General features: G+C 36.8%; 2 protein-coding genes across 4 annotated transcripts; one reads left to right on the forward strand and one right to left on the reverse strand.

The window, feature by feature from the left end:
- Positions 1 to 369: 369 nt before the first annotated feature.
- Positions 370 to 8,669, reverse strand: LOC113666073 (von Willebrand factor A domain-containing protein 2). 3 transcript variants are annotated; one of them, XM_027181833.2, is made up of 5 exons: positions 8,460 to 8,669; positions 3,696 to 3,777; positions 2,924 to 2,981; positions 1,588 to 1,949; positions 370 to 976 (listed from the first exon to the last, which is right to left on the reverse strand). In XM_027181833.2, exons 2-5 carry the CDS (start codon positions 3,756 to 3,758, stop codon positions 683 to 685), a joined length of 777 nt encoding a protein of 258 aa, XP_027037634.2. In that variant the 5' UTR covers positions 3,759 to 3,777; positions 8,460 to 8,669; the 3' UTR covers positions 370 to 682. The 3 variants fall into 3 exon arrangements, with proteins under 3 accessions (XP_027037634.2, XP_027037633.2, XP_089058420.1); XM_027181832.2 differs by lacking the exon at positions 8,460 to 8,669 and adding an exon at positions 5,104 to 5,212; XM_089202294.1 differs by lacking the exon at positions 8,460 to 8,669 and adding an exon at positions 3,875 to 3,912.
- A 2,979-nt stretch (positions 8,670 to 11,648) lies between these two features.
- LOC113666057 (methylthioribose-1-phosphate isomerase) lies at positions 11,649 to 15,744 on the forward strand. The gene is made up of 3 exons (XM_027181811.2): positions 11,649 to 11,853; positions 13,711 to 14,371; positions 15,010 to 15,744. The coding sequence occupies exons 1-3, from the start codon at positions 11,722 to 11,724 to the stop codon at positions 15,276 to 15,278; spliced, it is 1,062 nt and encodes a 353-aa protein (XP_027037612.2). The 5' UTR covers positions 11,649 to 11,721; the 3' UTR covers positions 15,279 to 15,744.
- The last annotated feature ends 235 nt before the right edge of the window (positions 15,745 to 15,979 follow it).

A 15,979-nucleotide genomic window follows, 5' to 3' on the forward strand; every position in this document is an offset into this window, starting at 1 on the left:
TGAAAAAAATACGCTTTTATTTCGGCTAAAGAAAATATACATTGGGGAAGGCCATTGAAAGGTCGAGTAGGATTTGACCAGGATTTGACAGGGGTATCACTTTGTTTTTATTTCTCACGTGAAAAAGCTAGTGTGTGGTTTTACGTTTTTCGGGGTTATAGCTCAGTCAGGCAAAACGCACGAACCGAAAGACATTAATCTTAAATGTGTTTGCTCAGCTACAAACCGAAACCTAAACTTTATAATAACTCAGGGTTTCATTTTTTAATCATTTTTTTGACTACCCTGCATGTAGTGATGTTTAGTTTTGCATACATTCCTGAAGCGCTGTTTAAGTCTACGAAGGTAAATTTAGTAAACGCTAGTAAGTTTATTCAGGCAACAAAACAATTTATTTTCCAATTTTATGAAGTTAAACTGTTAATACAAGATAGGGCGTCTGTTTAACTGTCTGCAGTGAACTTTTTTTCTTACAACATAAATGTGATTGATACGACCTTTACGCGATGAGAATATCAGAGCTATTTGATTAAAAATAAAGAGAACATCAAAGCAAACTTTTCAAAACTAAAAGAAATCTTCAGTTCTACGTATCGCTGACTAGCTACAAAATTAGTTTTGATTCTTCAGCGACTAAATCAAAAAACATGTCACTGCTACAAGACTGTTAACAGTAAATGGTTTAAACTGAATGTATGTCTGATGCGGTCATCTCACATATGCGTTTTGCCACTTTCTCTACCTCGGACTGAAGAATGCTTTCATCCCTCAGGTAAAATATGTTGTTGTACTTTTCCATATTATCCACACCAGCACCAGCAATTTCCAAAAGCTCTATAGGATCTGGAAAGCCGATACCAACCACAATAATTTGTACTCCTTGCAGTTCAAGTCTACGGGCGACTGGCGCTGCGGGAGTATCAGGAGATGGAACACTTTGACTCACTTGCTTGCCGTCTGTCAAAAGCACAAGAACCTGGGAAGCAAAAATAAAAATGAAATGAGCCCTGCTATGTATTTAAATAAATAAATGAGTAAATGAATGAACGAACTAGTGAATGACGAATAAATGGATGAATTAAGAGACTATTCGATACTTATCGCCTGACGGAGGAGGGGTGGGGGGGGGGGGGGTTATGGTTGTGTAACGATAAAGGTTATCTGATTCTCATAAGTCTCTGTAATATTTTATGAGCCCTTCTCATTAGCAGGTAATTTGCAATCAATTTTCTATAGCCTCTCTCTATAATCATTTGGCGACGACTGATTCCCCTTCCATTCCCCCTGAGTACCATGTGATCCCTCCGAAATCCTCCCACCCTCTCCCCCCCCCCCCGACGATAAATAAACAGCGACTGGTCCCTGATCACTTTGTATAAGAGTAAACCAAACAAGATCAGTGATAAATGAGGATGGATGAAATCCATACCAGCTTCATTCCCAGGCTGCTTTCTAACACTGAAATGGTGAAGTGCTCTGAATACGAACTTGAGGATTTAGACTGACCCCGGCGCCGATTATAAAAACTTCCTTATGACAGAGCTCAATGAAAGATTTTCCAAAAGCAACCCAAATTTATAGCCAAACCTGATCGTATCCTCTGGCTCCACCAGCTTCAGTAAACAATTTTTCACCCGCAAGTTCCAGCGCTCGATCTATGACTTTGTCACGAGTCGTATCATTCGAATTACCAGGGCCCCAGGACTCGATCAGTTTTAACATGTCTTCCTTGTATGTGGCACTTAACAACAGTTTGTTGAAATCGAAAAGTAACTGAGTGCGCTGATCGAACCCAATGACACCAATGTGGGTCATATCGTGATTGACAGGGAACTTATTGATGAGTGCCTCTGCAAACTTCTTTTCCAATCCCCACTCATCTTCTGTCCTTCTCTCCATCGTGATTCCAATGTCAATAGCTTTGTTGCATAAGGGTGGTGCATTGAGAACTGTTGATTCCAAACATTTTTTCTTTCTTAATCTTTGTAACCAGGCTCCAGCTCGTTTAGATTTGCAAATAACTACTTGATTAGGAACATTAGTTATCGCCTAGGAGGAGGGTTGGGGGGACGCCTAGGAGGGGTGGTGTGGGGAGGATTCCCCCTCTTAAGCTCTGTTGTATTCCAATGACCCCCTCACAGGCATTCAATTTTCTATAGTCTCCACTTTAGGCTTTGTTAAGGAAAGCTGATCCTCCCTCCCCCCTGTAAAACCATGTGATCCCCCTCAGACCCTCCGCTCCCCCTTCCCTCCTTCCAGGCGCAAAATAATAAGTGGTCCATAGCGAGGTGTGAGTTTTTTTGATTGTTTGTTTTTTTTTATCGGATCATTCACAGAGTGCATGTCCAAAAGCCAGTGTAGCTCTAAATATCAACTTGAAAATTATTCATTTTTTTTCGTTTTTTATAGTGATTGATTCTACAAGCTCGACTTTCCAATGAGGAAGGGCAAGTTGGAAATGTCTAGAAACTGAAAGTCATCAGCTATATACATTTCTCACGTATGTTTAACATAATCTCTACTTTATCAATGTAAGTGACACCATATAACAGGTATATGCTAACTGGTGAGTGCAGTAAAAACTATAAGATAGATATTGTATTGGCATAACCTTAGCTATACAAGGATACCTTTCACGTATTACGATACACGTATTTCCCTACTGTCAATTTTTATTTAGGAATTTCTTCCTCTATTCTTTCCTACTTATCTCTTCTCCCCGCCCATTTTTGAAGTCTCAAACGTGTCTTTTTACTCGTAAACTTATCGTCTCTCTCCAATCTCACGTGTTTATAAACGACTGACAACTTTTCCGTCTACTGCTCCTTTACAGCAGCAACCAAAATGAACGCATTTAACGATTTCTGCTGCAGATACATGATATGCCCAACCAAACAGGAGGGCTGAGTATGTTTTGTATTACCTGTGTTTCTCTTTAATTCCCTCAGCGCTTTCCATTTTGCAAAGCCTACTTTGGGGGCCTGACAAAATTGAATAAAAAAAACATGAATTAGAAATGTGGGGCAACAAAATGATTTGTACAGGCTACGAAGATCGAAATTGCGCTTCATACTTTCAATTAAATAATGTTACTATTTTCAATTTCCTTGTTACTTTTATTGCTCAGCTTATTGAGTCATTTACTTACTTTTAATTTGTTTTTTCAATTTGTGTACACTTTTGTTGTGCGAAATGAAAATGCGCGTTTATGGTTTCTATAATGTAGTTTTTTAATCTACTTTCATTTCTCAGTCAGAGATTTTTTTAAAGCATTTTAAAACTGATCATTCTTTCACTCTGAAAAGAAAAAATATCAAAATTATGTCAAAGAGTTTCCTAGAAGTATCGTGTAGCTGATGTTCATTCCCTAAATTTCACCATACTGCTCTTATTGTTGTTATCTGTATTTTATGCTCTCTCTGGCTCTGTAGGCGTAATGAGGTGTGATCTGTTCGAAAGAATCAAAGTCGTTGTAAGAGGAATTGAAAGAGAGATTGTTACACTCAGAAATTTCACAATATGTGAATGTCCTCTAACCTTGTCTTTCTTGAAAAAGGGGAAGTTTTACCCAGAAAAACTTCAGTCTCAAATCGAAGGGAAAATACTGTGCATTTATGAAAGTTTAAAATGATCATGCAGTAGAATAATTCGTAGTGTTAGCTAAGTTATACAGAGTTAAATTTGATAAAACTCACCATTCTCTCGGCCGTGCTTAAAGCGATCAGCAGAAAAATCGCCAAAACTCTAATGTTAGCCATGTCGTGTGGTTGAAAGTAACTGCAAAATGAAGAATGAAAACTGCATTAAGTATAAAAGTTATTTTGACATAAGGCAGGTACTCAATCAACAGCCCATTGAGAATGTATGATCTGACCTGCTCTGTGCGTGATAAGTTAAACAAAGGAACTTCTTTTCTGCTTAGCACATTGAACACACTAAGAGCAGCTTTTTATACTTTACTTGTACATTTTGTTCATTCGATCACGTTTTCCAAAGTAAGCAAACACAGAGCCGGAGTGTATGTACTATCATGGGCTTTCTGCTCTGAAATTGCTTGTTTACATTTGGTTTTGCTTAATTGCACCTAGTAATAGCTAACAAGGAATATTTGGCATATTAAATTTTTCCTTTTTAAAATCGCAGCTAATAGAAGCTGCGAAGACAGGTTAAAACACTTTCTCTGTCATGATTTCATGTATATCAAGCTAAGTTTGGCCATTTTATGCCATTTTCAAAAGAAACTGTAACTAATAATATTGGACAAACTAGAGTTCACATGTGATTGGGCAAATGCTGATTTATTCAATTTTTAGGGTTTTTTCTGCATTATCTCAGTGTGGTCACAGTCCAACAGGATGAACACATACTTTCTTTGCGAGGAATGATAGACACCAATAAAAATAAATCGGGAATTTGCAAAGGTGCTCTGATTATTTTCGTCTCTCCCAGCATCTTTAAAGAGAGCAGGAGAGAGGAAATGAAAATTTCAACCTCTTTGTTGTAAATTATATTTAATTTTAATCTGGTCTCAAGACTTTAAAATTGTTCTTTACTGATGAAAGGGAAAAAGAGGCCTCTTGAAATGTCATTTCTGGTGAGTTTGAGCTGCAGCTGCAATAGTCGTAAAAAATGCCACATTTCGTGTCTTTATTATCAAACTCAACATCTAGTTTTTGAAGAAAAGAAGTATGAAAAGTCGAAACCTGAACGTTTCGTACACCTGAAAGTTCGTAACCTGAACAGTTACAGAAACGTAACTCCAAATAGAATCTATTAACATTTTGATTTAAGACCGGCCCTTAAATTACGACGAAATGGGAGAACGCACGCATCGCACTTTGGGTGATCGGAAGTCCGAACAAGAAAATGTGGTCCCAAAATTTTTTGGCTTACTCTACTTTACTGGAAAGAGCGCAAACAACACTGAACGCCTTTATGAAATTCATTTTAAAAGAAGATACGAGAAAGTAGATACACTTTGCATGGACGAATATTTACACAGTGCGCCTGGCAATAAAACCCCAGATAATGAACTCTGGGTCCGTCATCAATTCATATTATTTACGGTGCATTACACACTCAAAACATTCAAAGGGAACTTACGGCTTGAGTGGAGAGTGTTGCTTCGCTGTACTCAGCTGAGGTAAAGGGTGAGATTTGTTTGCTCACCTTTGATAACGATTCATTATATCCAAGCCATTTGATATACGACACGCGATGTGGGCTCGCCAATCAATCTACCACTCCCCCGTGAACTTTGAATACTCGCCGACATTTGCAATATCCAAAATCAAAGCTAACACTCTGATTAAAGTGAAAGAATCCGGGACGCCAAATCATTAATCTTACCCAGGATATGAGCCTTTTGTAGTTATTGTGCAGCAACGATTAGCAAATTAAACTTCTCCCTCATTTTCTCCTGACCTTCTTTCATGCTAGGTGGCCATGGTAAGATTCTTTATTTTTTACTCTAGTTCATCAATTCACAATGATTTTATTAACTGATACTAAGATCTCAACGAAAGGGACCCATAAAAGGTATAACGGTTATATTATAGTCAGAGAAAATTTCCGCCGATTTCCTTGGCTGTCCAGAACACACCTCAAGATAAGGTGGAGATTGTACTCTCGATAACAAGACTGACCTTAGCCTGTTTTCGTGTCCCACCCACCTGATCCAAAGACTACACACCTTAGTTTTCATCTCTTAAAACAATTTTTGTGTGCATATATTTCAAGATGTCTCCCTCAACTATTCTTCACTAGCGAGAGATAGACAATTTCATTAGTTTGCAGATTGAACCAGGATCGACAGTTACTTTCCTACATTTTATGCTCCAATTACTGACCAAATTTCGAATGTAATTCTTTCAGATTTAGAACAAAAAAATTCAAGAAACAAATACCGGCCGAATTTCTTTTAATATCAGGTCGTCTGTGACATGTTGAAGATGCTAAATATACGTGTGAATACCGGCTGTTTTTGTTGTTTCCATTGCCATTAGGACATGATTCAGCTGTGCAACACAAGAACAATATAACACAAAAAATTTTGCGCAAAAAAAAAAACAAAAATAAAAAACTTAAAGCTCTTTGTAAAACGGTGAAGGAGAAACCTAAATCTTTTTATGGCTTTCCCGATGTAATTTTTATGGATCCCGCATGAAAGATTACTCACTGAGTATCACAACTTTTCTGAATACATCTTTTGGCTTCATCGTGTCAAACCCCATTTTTGATGATAGAACTCTTCATGAATTTTAGTAGGGCTAGAGGTCAGGTCAAGATTGCAAATTTTTAACTGTCACACAAGTTTCTTCGCTTTCTGGGAAAAATCATGATTTTAGAGCATGCAATTTACCATTACTTTTAGTCAAAAAGGACCTTTCGTTTAAAAAAAGATGTTCTCTTTATTTATAATAACTATTTACGATATCGAGGCGATAAATCTTGCCGTGTGCTTAGCCTAGTATCATCAACAATTGTCTATTGCTCAGACAGAGGTATATCAAAAGGTTGAAAACAATGACTATAAAAAGCAGCGCTCAATATCAACAACAACGTTTCCATACTCAAGAAACTTCCCTTCATTCCTTGCACTATGCAATTATTTCTATCTGGGGTTCATTCAAAGCCAGATAATTGAGCTGAAAACGCTAAAAATTCTTATTGCAAATAGAACAAGGAGTCTAAAGTCGAAACTGTTCAACAGATAACTGCTGATAAACCAAGTCAATTGCTTTCAAGAAGAGTAGAAAAATTAAACGAAAACCCTGGCGTAATGCTACAAGTTTAAAACTCCAAACCAGCGAAGTTTTCACCCGAAGATTTAAAAAGCTTAATTAAATCGATAGCTCATTGCATCCTTACAGTAACAACTGCAACCCTAACGTATTTTAAAAATACATTGAACAATCCAGAATGGGTAAAACGTAAACAATCTATAATAAATTGTCGAGGGTAGCAGGAAATGTCCGTTTTGTATTGCTTTGTGTCTGATCCAGAGGCATCACGTTGTGTCCAAGCATGTTACATTTTTGATATTAAGCATTTGTTTTTTCTGTTTGAATATTTTTCTGGGCGCTCTCGTGTCTGCTGTAAGTGAACCACAATGATATTTCGACTTCAAAACAAAGTGTTTGACTCTCGCCACTTTAAAATGTCATATCCGTTTTACGATATTTCTCAACGTTATATCTATAATTTAGTGTTAGAAAGAGTCTGCTACATAAAATGACTCATCGTTGCACGAAAGGCTGATGAAAAGAGCAGCAATTGCACTACCGCCCTTATTTGACCTTAAGGTGTAAAATTTTGGAGGTGTAGCTTACAATTTGGTATTGCTTGGGATCTTAATTCTAGAATAAACAACTTAAGGGATTTATGGTTATGATAACCATAAATCAGTCGTATCTCTGACAAATTTTGTCCATTCTGATGAGTCTTTTAAGCGGGAATATGTGACGTCATTACCGCGCGGTCAAGTCGGTGTCTAATTACAGCCGCCAAATTTACAAAGTTTTGTAAATAACCGTATATGCCTTTTGTTAGACATACAAGTTCTTCGTGGGTGAATAAGAATCACCGGAGAAGATTCTTTCGACCTGTTTCTCCGCTGTTGCAAGGAGTTTAAAGTACATTACTAACTGTCACTTTAATCAAGTTCTTGAGGACTTCATAACCTTAGCTTGTTAAAGATCATACAATCAATTGATAATTGAACTGCAACGGCGGCAAATTTGGGCTCCTCCCTGGAGTGCTTTTCGCTCTCGGATGTTTAAAAGTGTTTTGAAGTGACCTAGGTTCAGTAAGCGAATTCAATTTTGAAATCTCATGCATTAACTTTTTTAATATGTTAGTATAACTGATTCAATGCCAGTCGCTTTGGGAGCATTTATGGACACCCAGGCGTATTCTACCTTACACGGCTGAGTTGCGGTAAAAATTTGCGCGCGATCTTTCTTTACCTTCTTAGTTATACATCATTAAAACCGCAATAGAAATTTCATCGATATAAATTTAATGTTAGCATGGAATTGAACGCAATTTGATTTTAAGTGGACTAAGGAGAAGTGAGTGGAAATTACTTCTTCTAGGGGATCTGAAGGAATGAAAAGCGTATGTTGTATCGTTTTTAGCTCAGCGCGTTTGGTGGTTACTCGACTTAATAAAATTTTTTTTCCTCAAGAGGAAAAAACGTTATTTTCCTAGGCCTTAAAACCTAAAGGAAAAGCTGTTTGAAAGAATTCTCTTCGCTATTGACTAGAATTGCTGATGGATTGAAATATAAATTTTTGGCGCCTAGCCATGATATAGTTGAAATTCAATTAATAGGATTTTTAAAGAGCAATTACGGCCAAAAGGTTTGCTAACAACTTTATGGTTCTGTGGGGAAGTTTCCTCCAGCAATGACCTGAAAATGACGTTTATTGGATCTGGACAAAAAAGCGTTACCTTACCTGAACGACCGGATTTCGCAGCTTTCAGCCAGTCAAATTGTTTCCAGCCCGCTTGCAACTAGCTGAATGACTTGAAATTGTGTTGGCGTGCCTCTATAAGCAAAACTACTGATGCAAATAATGTGTTCCAATAATCTTTCCCTCAGGAATTGTTTACAGGTCGAGAGAGAAAAGAACATAAAACAACCAATCACGCGAACCAAACATTTGCTGAAAGTAATGATTACAGTCAAATAATGGTAATAATTACGTTAAGGATAATGATATTTGACCAGTCAGCCAAGAAACTGAAAGATAAGACCGAGCTCGAGTTATTTCAAATACAGGAGAAACGTTCTGAAAATATATCATTAGTATCGCGTTGTTAACAAAATGCCAATTATCAATTGGGAGGTGAACCGCGAAACAAAAGTAAAACGTGCACCCAAACATTAATATATTATTTTATTTTTTGTCCGTTCACCACATATTTACGAAAGAAATAGCGAAACAATATTGCCTTGAAACCCCTGATGAAAAGTACAGCAGTGACTTTTTTATCAATGTGTGTGTACATCAGTAGAACAAGCACTGGGCGGAAGAAACGGGCGCGTAAAATTAATTTTGGCGGGGAATGAGCTGAGCCTAATTACTTAAAATTAATCTTATTTGTTCCTTTCCCGTCTGTCTCGATCTCATCCACATTTTTGGAGAGAGTTAAAATCAGCTCACACACGCTTATCATTATTACAAGGAAGCTGTGAGCACCGTTGTCAGCATGAGTAGATAAGCCGTTCTCCTGTCCCCGTGTGGCAAGTTTGATATATTTAAAGCCGCTCAATAATTTCGATGAAATGAAGAATTCAAATTATGAATTCATTATCGTCAACGCTGGGAAACATTCCGGCCCAATGCTGAGAACACTGTACTTCAGAACGACTAATTGAGAACCCCAGGGTCTAGCTGTGACTTGCTCCTTATGTTGTGTTCTCGAGGAGGCCACATTAACCCTTACATTTTCTCTCTGTACCCGGCCGGGAGTCTAAAGGGTCGCTGGCTAGTAAACTACACGCATCAAGGAACTCTGTGATGGAATACTATCCAATCTAAGAGTACATGGAATAACTTACGTCGCTTTATTCCGAATGAATCTTTCCCTCCTGCCTTCTGACCTTATTCAACAATGGAACTAACAAGTGATAGCCTGCAAATCAGACTGGGAGGCGGGTGCTAGATGTTCCCCCCTTCCACGAAATGACTGTAATCTAATGTAAAGTCTACCTTGTAGTTATTTTTAGAATATTCAATTTGTTATGATTTATTTGTCTCACCTTTATCCTTCTTTAAATTTCTGCCCTCTGTTCGATAGTAACAATGAAATATGATTAATCAAGATAGAACCCCTACATTTTGCTTTTCAGATGTCGCTTATAAGAAAAGGAAGAAGGACATAATATTACTTTCAATCGCTTAATTTTCAGAGAATCGCATAGAATGTTTTAACCTTAAAGTTTTAGAGATTTTGAATGGCAGAAGTTTTTACCGCTCTTCCACGAATGACTTTGACATTACTTTTAAGTTTACCATGGAGTTATTGTAAGAATGTTTCAATTTTAGTTCAGACCTGATATTTTTTTCTTGTTGTCCTTTTTGATATTTCTGATTTTGAGCTGTAGCCAAGAAGCTCATTGAAAAAATGTTCAAAGCTTGTAGCAAATTTTCAATTTTGTGTGACAATAAAAGAGAGACTTTCAGGTTGCTACGATGAAATAAAATTTTCATGTGAAAAGATGATCAGCTTGGTCAAGGAACAAAAGTTATATCGAGTAGATCATTACGGCGAGAGAGATCAAGAGCAAGAAACTACAAACAGCCGGTAACAAAAAGGAACATATATTTCAGAGATAACATAAACTCACGATGCACTCACTGCAATAGTCTACTGTTATAATTTCTAAATGCACTCTGACAAAACGAGATGAAAACCAAAAACCATCTCTTAATTAATTAACCTTGAAGAAAAAAAATTCACTTAAGACTCGAGTTTTATTTATTGCTTTTCGTTTTTGTTCCAAGAAGTGTTCAAGTCACCTCATGCCTCAAGCAGAAAAACAGTTATCCTTTATGTCGTAATAAATTGTGCACCAGATGTTACATATTTATTCAATTAGGCAAGTTAAAGCTGAACTGATCAATTGTATTTGACTTTAACTTGGGAAGACGTCCACTGTATTGTTATGTGCACGCAAATGGAAGATGTAAAACCGACTAAGGATAATTCATTTGAAGCAAACACCTATGATGGTGAAAAAAAAAGGAATAAAGAACACGTCCGGGTATTTGTGTGAGAACCATGTTCCTTATGTGAACACCTACACGTTACAAAAACAACTTACATTTCGCAGTTGCCCATTCGAGTTGGAGCAGACACTTCTACGCTTGGCACATAAGAAAAATCTCTCTTGACGACTTGTTCCTTAGTTTTCGATCCACTTCCAAGCGCACCCGTAGATGTCGACATCAACAATAATGTTATCAGCAAGCTGATTTCGAGGACTTGTAGGAAGGATGTTTTACTCAGCAGCTGTTTGACGCCGGTGCAACGAATAGCGAGTAAAACCGAGTGAGCTTTAAGGTAAGAATCAAATGGAATGAAAAGCCATAAAGGAGAACGTTCGAGTTCTTATTAGTTTTGGTCTCCATGATGCTTGTCACTCTACGCAATTATGAACGCAATTATGAACATAACGGCCTTTAAGATTTCCGTATTGTCTTCCAGCCAGCGAGGATGTTGGCACTCAGTGTTAACATTAATTTGCAGCTACCTTCGTAATCATGCCGCTTATTAATTTTTTCTATCATACGTGATTTGGTTCTTTTTTGTCCCTTGCGTTACGTTGGGCCTATATCCCTTCAATAGCAATAAACCTTCATAGATGCAAATATGATATACTTGAGTAAGGCAAAGTGATTATGTATTGTTTATTCTCTTGGTTAAGCATTCACACTGTAATGTGGAAAATAGAAGGCTATCTCAGTGAATTTATTTTTAAGAAAATATATTCCAATTTGAAGTTAAGCGTAACGTATTTACCCAGGTTAGACCACCCGTTTTAGGATCATTTAATATGAAATCGAAAGAATTCCAGTGAAGCTAAAAAACATTCCTTTACTCGGCGGAAGGACTCGGGAGAGCTCATTTTCTACTCTGGGGAGGGGGAAGTTAAATATTATGGTTGTCAAAACGAGGTTTATAGTTTAAAGCTTTGCATCGGAAGCAAAAATGTCTCTATTAGCGATAAAATACAAACGTGGACATCTTGAGATTCTAAACCAACTTCTCCTTCCTCACAAGTCAGTATATGAGGAGATTAGAGGCGTAGAAGATGGCTGGCAAGCGATAAAAGCAATGAAGGTTAGTTAGGCAAACCAGCTCACAAATAATGTTAGCGAAGTGAGCTAATTTTTAAATAATGAGAACCCATTCAATTTCCTTTAATTTAAAACCTTTATGTTGGGATAGGTGGCTTTTTTGGAGCAAAATTATACGAATGTTTTTCAAAGGCCGTGATATAGGCAAGGATAGCTTTTATATGTACTAATCTCGTTTAGAAGCTAGCGCTATTTTGTGAAATCGTAATAAGGACCTCAATTGTCCACGTGGATATCCAGGGTTGCTGACTCAGGGAACGTTTTGGAACGTTGATACAAGTACGTTTTCATTTCGGCGGCTCGAAAGGTTTTTACGAAGAGTGAAGGTGGAATACTTCTTATTTATTTTAATGTTAATTCAATTCGAAAAAGAAAGTTACCATCGAATTTAATCATGGCTTCTTGGAAAAATTGTGCCGAAAGTGCCCAAATAGTTTGTGATTTATGTGCAAAGAGTAGGATAACGAGCAAACTTGCTCAGTTCCATGTTAATCTTGAGGAGACAATTTCACCCGGCACAAATCAAGATAGTTTGCATCCTTTAATTTATGGGAATATTTCCCACTCTCTTGTAAACAGTGGATCAAAACAAACATCTATTAAAAAAATTGCTGAATTAGCTTCCTTCCTAACCAAGAGAGGTGGATGGTTAGGAAACGATGAGGGAAAGAAAAAGGAACAAATATTTTTAGGAATTCGACTTCATACTGAAGAGCAACAAAAATTCGAGACAGGTTTGGCTGATAAAGATAAAAAGAAGACAATCTCCAATGGATCATTTCCAGAAATATATACTGTAAGTAAATTGGGTATACTTGTTCATTCAGTTCAGGGGAAAGGATTACAGGGTGAAGTGAGATGAAGGAAAACTGTTTGTGAACCATACATTTCAAAGAGAAAATCAAATTCTATGTTACTGAGAGTCTGTACACATTTACTTACAAGTGGATTTGGATCAAGACTACAGGAAACTAAGCACAGATGAAGAACAGTTTATTACAGATTTATTGTGTTAAACAGAATTATGTTGAACACAAAGCTCTAGTGATTTGGATTGAAACTTATGCAGTGGACTCATAAGTGTCTTTGACTCCACTTTTCCCTTTCTCTTTCTCTTTGCATTGTTGTGCCTGCACTACAATACCAGAAAGAAACAACATAGAACTTGTGTTAACTGTTGTATAGACATGTGTTGTGCCAATTTTCAGGAAGAAGAATTTTAAGAAAATGGTACACTAGCTGAAAGAAATACAAATATTTAAGATGGTGAAACACATGCAACCATTTCTGGTTAATTTTCTTGAAACATTGCATAATGAAACCAACATGTGTAGTTTTTAATGTTTTGGTTCCTACTGTGATGGATGATGTGATTGATGTTCATAAGAACTCCCTGAGAAAACTAGATCTTAGAAAGGAATTGGAGAATATTCAGCAATGCTATGTACTCACTTAAGTTGTAGGTTAACTTGCAGTGTAGCCTACACTGCAAAAGTCACGAAACAGTTGGCTCAAATTTGGTTTGCTTACAGTTAGATTTGCACCTGTTACATGGTTGGTGACAGTCAATTTTTTTGTAGTAAGTACAACTTTAAATCCTGATGAAATTTAGTTGGTTATTTTTGTTGTTGAAAAATGATCATGCATTAGAGCACTGATATTGTAATATGACTAACAGTCATATTTATGAACAAGTTACAATGTGCTATGGCAAATTTTTCTAGTGTATGTGATGTATGTTATAGAGTCATTTATTTCAATCTATGCATTCAGTAAATGAGCATTTGATTTAGTGAATACTCAAACCTTTCAGAGATACATGCATATTTTATTGTTCCAGGTTCGTGGAGCTCCTGCAGTTGCTTTGGTTGGTGCCTTGAGTCTTGCAGTAGAGATTTTACCAATGTCATTTAGTTCCAAGGAAGAAGTGGAAAACTTTGTTGCAGAGAAGCTTCAGTATCTTACCACAGCTCGACCAACAGCTGTAAATATTATGGAAGCTGCAAAGCATTTGACATTATTTGTCAAAGACTTGTCATCAAAACTCAGTAACACTGAAAGTATCAAGATAGAACTTATCAAAGAAATAGAAGGAATGCTAGACAAAGATTTAAGTGATAACAAGGCTCTTGGAAGGCTTGGTGCAGAGCATATGTTACAACTGGTGGGGGCTGACAAGTTAAAGGTGCTCACACACTGCAACACTGGTTCCCTAGCAACGTCAGGATTTGGGACAGCATTAGGAGTGATAAGACATTTGTCTGAACAAGACCATATTGACCATGTGTTCTGCACTGAGACCAGACCTTATAACCAAGGATCAAGGCTTACAGCATATGAGTTGGTCTATGAGAATATTCCTTCAACTTTAGTTGCAGATTCAATGGTGTCACTACTCATGAAGACAAAAGGAGTACATGCAGTTGTTGTTGGTGCTGACAGAGTGGTTTCCAATGGAGATACAGCCAATAAGATAGGGACATATCAGATTGCTATAGCTGGTAAAGAAGTGATATGCCAGGCATTGTCTCTTACTTTTTTTTTTTTTTATATTCAGACTCATTAGCTCATTAGGCCCATACTGATTAATAGTATACATGAAAAAAATTATGTGCTTCTGATTGTCTGAAAACAAGTGCAAAGTTATAACACAAGTGCAAATTACAAATGCAAGCACTTTCAAAATTTCATCTGTCTTGACTTTCTGCAATGCTTTTTCCATGTAAATTATTAACAAGTAACAACATGATTTCTCAAGCAATTTGGGTTAAATAAACACTCGTAAATCTTTCAAAAATTTACTTGTACTTATTAACACCAAATTGCACTTAATTCTGTGTGCTGCTGAATTTGGTATTTCCTCTGCATGGTTTATAAGGACAGAGTTTTGATTTCTATTTAAACAAAGAAAGCAATTCATTACCTTTCCCAAACAGTTTTTTGGAGAGGGAATTTTTGAGGGTAAACTGACTAACCTAAAAAACCCAGTGTTCAATGACCCATTAAGAAGCTTGCACTTGAACTGGTATCTCTGTAGTCTTGTGTACAAATAGGCAGTGTCTTTGTCCCACAGATATTAAAGTTTTTATATAAAATACTGCCAGTCAATGTTAACAATAAACTTTCTTTTCTTTTTCAGCTAAACATCATGGAATCCCATTCTATGTTGCTGTGCCCTCCACTAGCATAGACCTGTCCTTAGAACATGGCAGTGACATTGTGATTGAGGAGAGACCTGCAGAAGAACTTACTACTGTAGCAGGTGTTCACATTGCTGCTCCTGGCATTGCTTGCTGGAATCCAGCTTTTGATGTGACTCCAGCAGAATTGATAACAGGGGGCATTGTCACTGAACATGGTGTGTTTAAACCATCTGAACTAAAGAAGGCACTGGCAGGGAAAACTTAAGTTCGTTTCCTCATGGAACAGTGACAGTGGTTTTTTGTCATGCACATATAGGCATTGTGTTTCATAAAAATAGTTACATGTAGGTAGGCATGAACAAAGTCAAACTTTTGGTAAAGGTTTTACTTTCAATTAGGTGTTCCTTCATTTAAGTTCTTATTTGTGTGTACTGATTTCAACTGTATCTCTTTGCAGTCTTGGCATTAGCTACAGTTCTAAAGAAATTGGTATTCAGTGGTTTCATACTCAGTTGTCTCATATCCAAAGTAGTCAAATTGTATCAAGTTTGAGAGGGTTTGTACTTGAACTGCTTGTCAACTTGTCCCAATATACATATACATTCATTCACAATACTGTCTAAATACAATTTTTAAAAATTGAGGTTTTGATATTATGAACATTAGTTTGTAATGTAAGTTCATTTAGGATGGAAATTAAATATATACTGCCTGTATGTATCTGGTGGAAATACTGTTTGTGTCTTTCTTATGACTCATGGACCCTGCTTTTTCAGCCCTAGGCCTTAATTTCACTGGTTGTATATCAAAAATAGAAAAATTTCAAAAGTTATTCAACACAGTTGATGTTGCTATTTAAAATATTAAACTGACTTTACTTTAACACTTCAACCCTTAAGAGTGACCAGCATCTAATTTCTCCCTACAATATCACACCCAAACCAAACATGTAGGTAATGAGAATAA

Source organism: Pocillopora damicornis, chromosome 3 (genome assembly GCF_964200805.1).
Source record: "Pocillopora damicornis chromosome 3, jaPocDami1.2, whole genome shotgun sequence".
Taxonomy (NCBI): Eukaryota; Metazoa; Cnidaria; class Anthozoa; order Scleractinia; family Pocilloporidae; genus Pocillopora; species Pocillopora damicornis.

Bases quoted from the DNA above. Each gene is read 5' to 3' on its own strand.
- LOC113666057 (XM_027181811.2), top strand. From the start codon at position 11,722: ATGTCTCTATTAGCGATAAAATACAAACGTGGACATCTTGAGATTCTA. The intron at 11,854-13,710 runs GTTAGTTAGGCA...TTATTGTTCCAG, and splicing joins AAGCGATAAAAGCAATGAAG to GTTCGTGGAGCTCCTGCAGT. The intron at 14,372-15,009 runs GTAAAGAAGTGA...TTTCTTTTTCAG, and splicing joins ATATCAGATTGCTATAGCTG to CTAAACATCATGGAATCCCA.
- LOC113666073 (XM_027181833.2), bottom strand. From the start codon at position 3,758: ATGGCTAACATTAGAGTTTTGGCGATTTTTCTGCTGATCGCTTTAAGC. The intron at 1,950-2,923 runs GTAATACAAAAC...TGGAATCAACAG, and splicing joins GGAATTAAAGAGAAACACAG to TTCTCAATGCACCACCCTTA. The intron at 977-1,587 runs GTTTGGCTATAA...TTTGCTTCCCAG, and splicing joins GAGCCAGAGGATACGATCAG to GTTCTTGTGCTTTTGACAGA.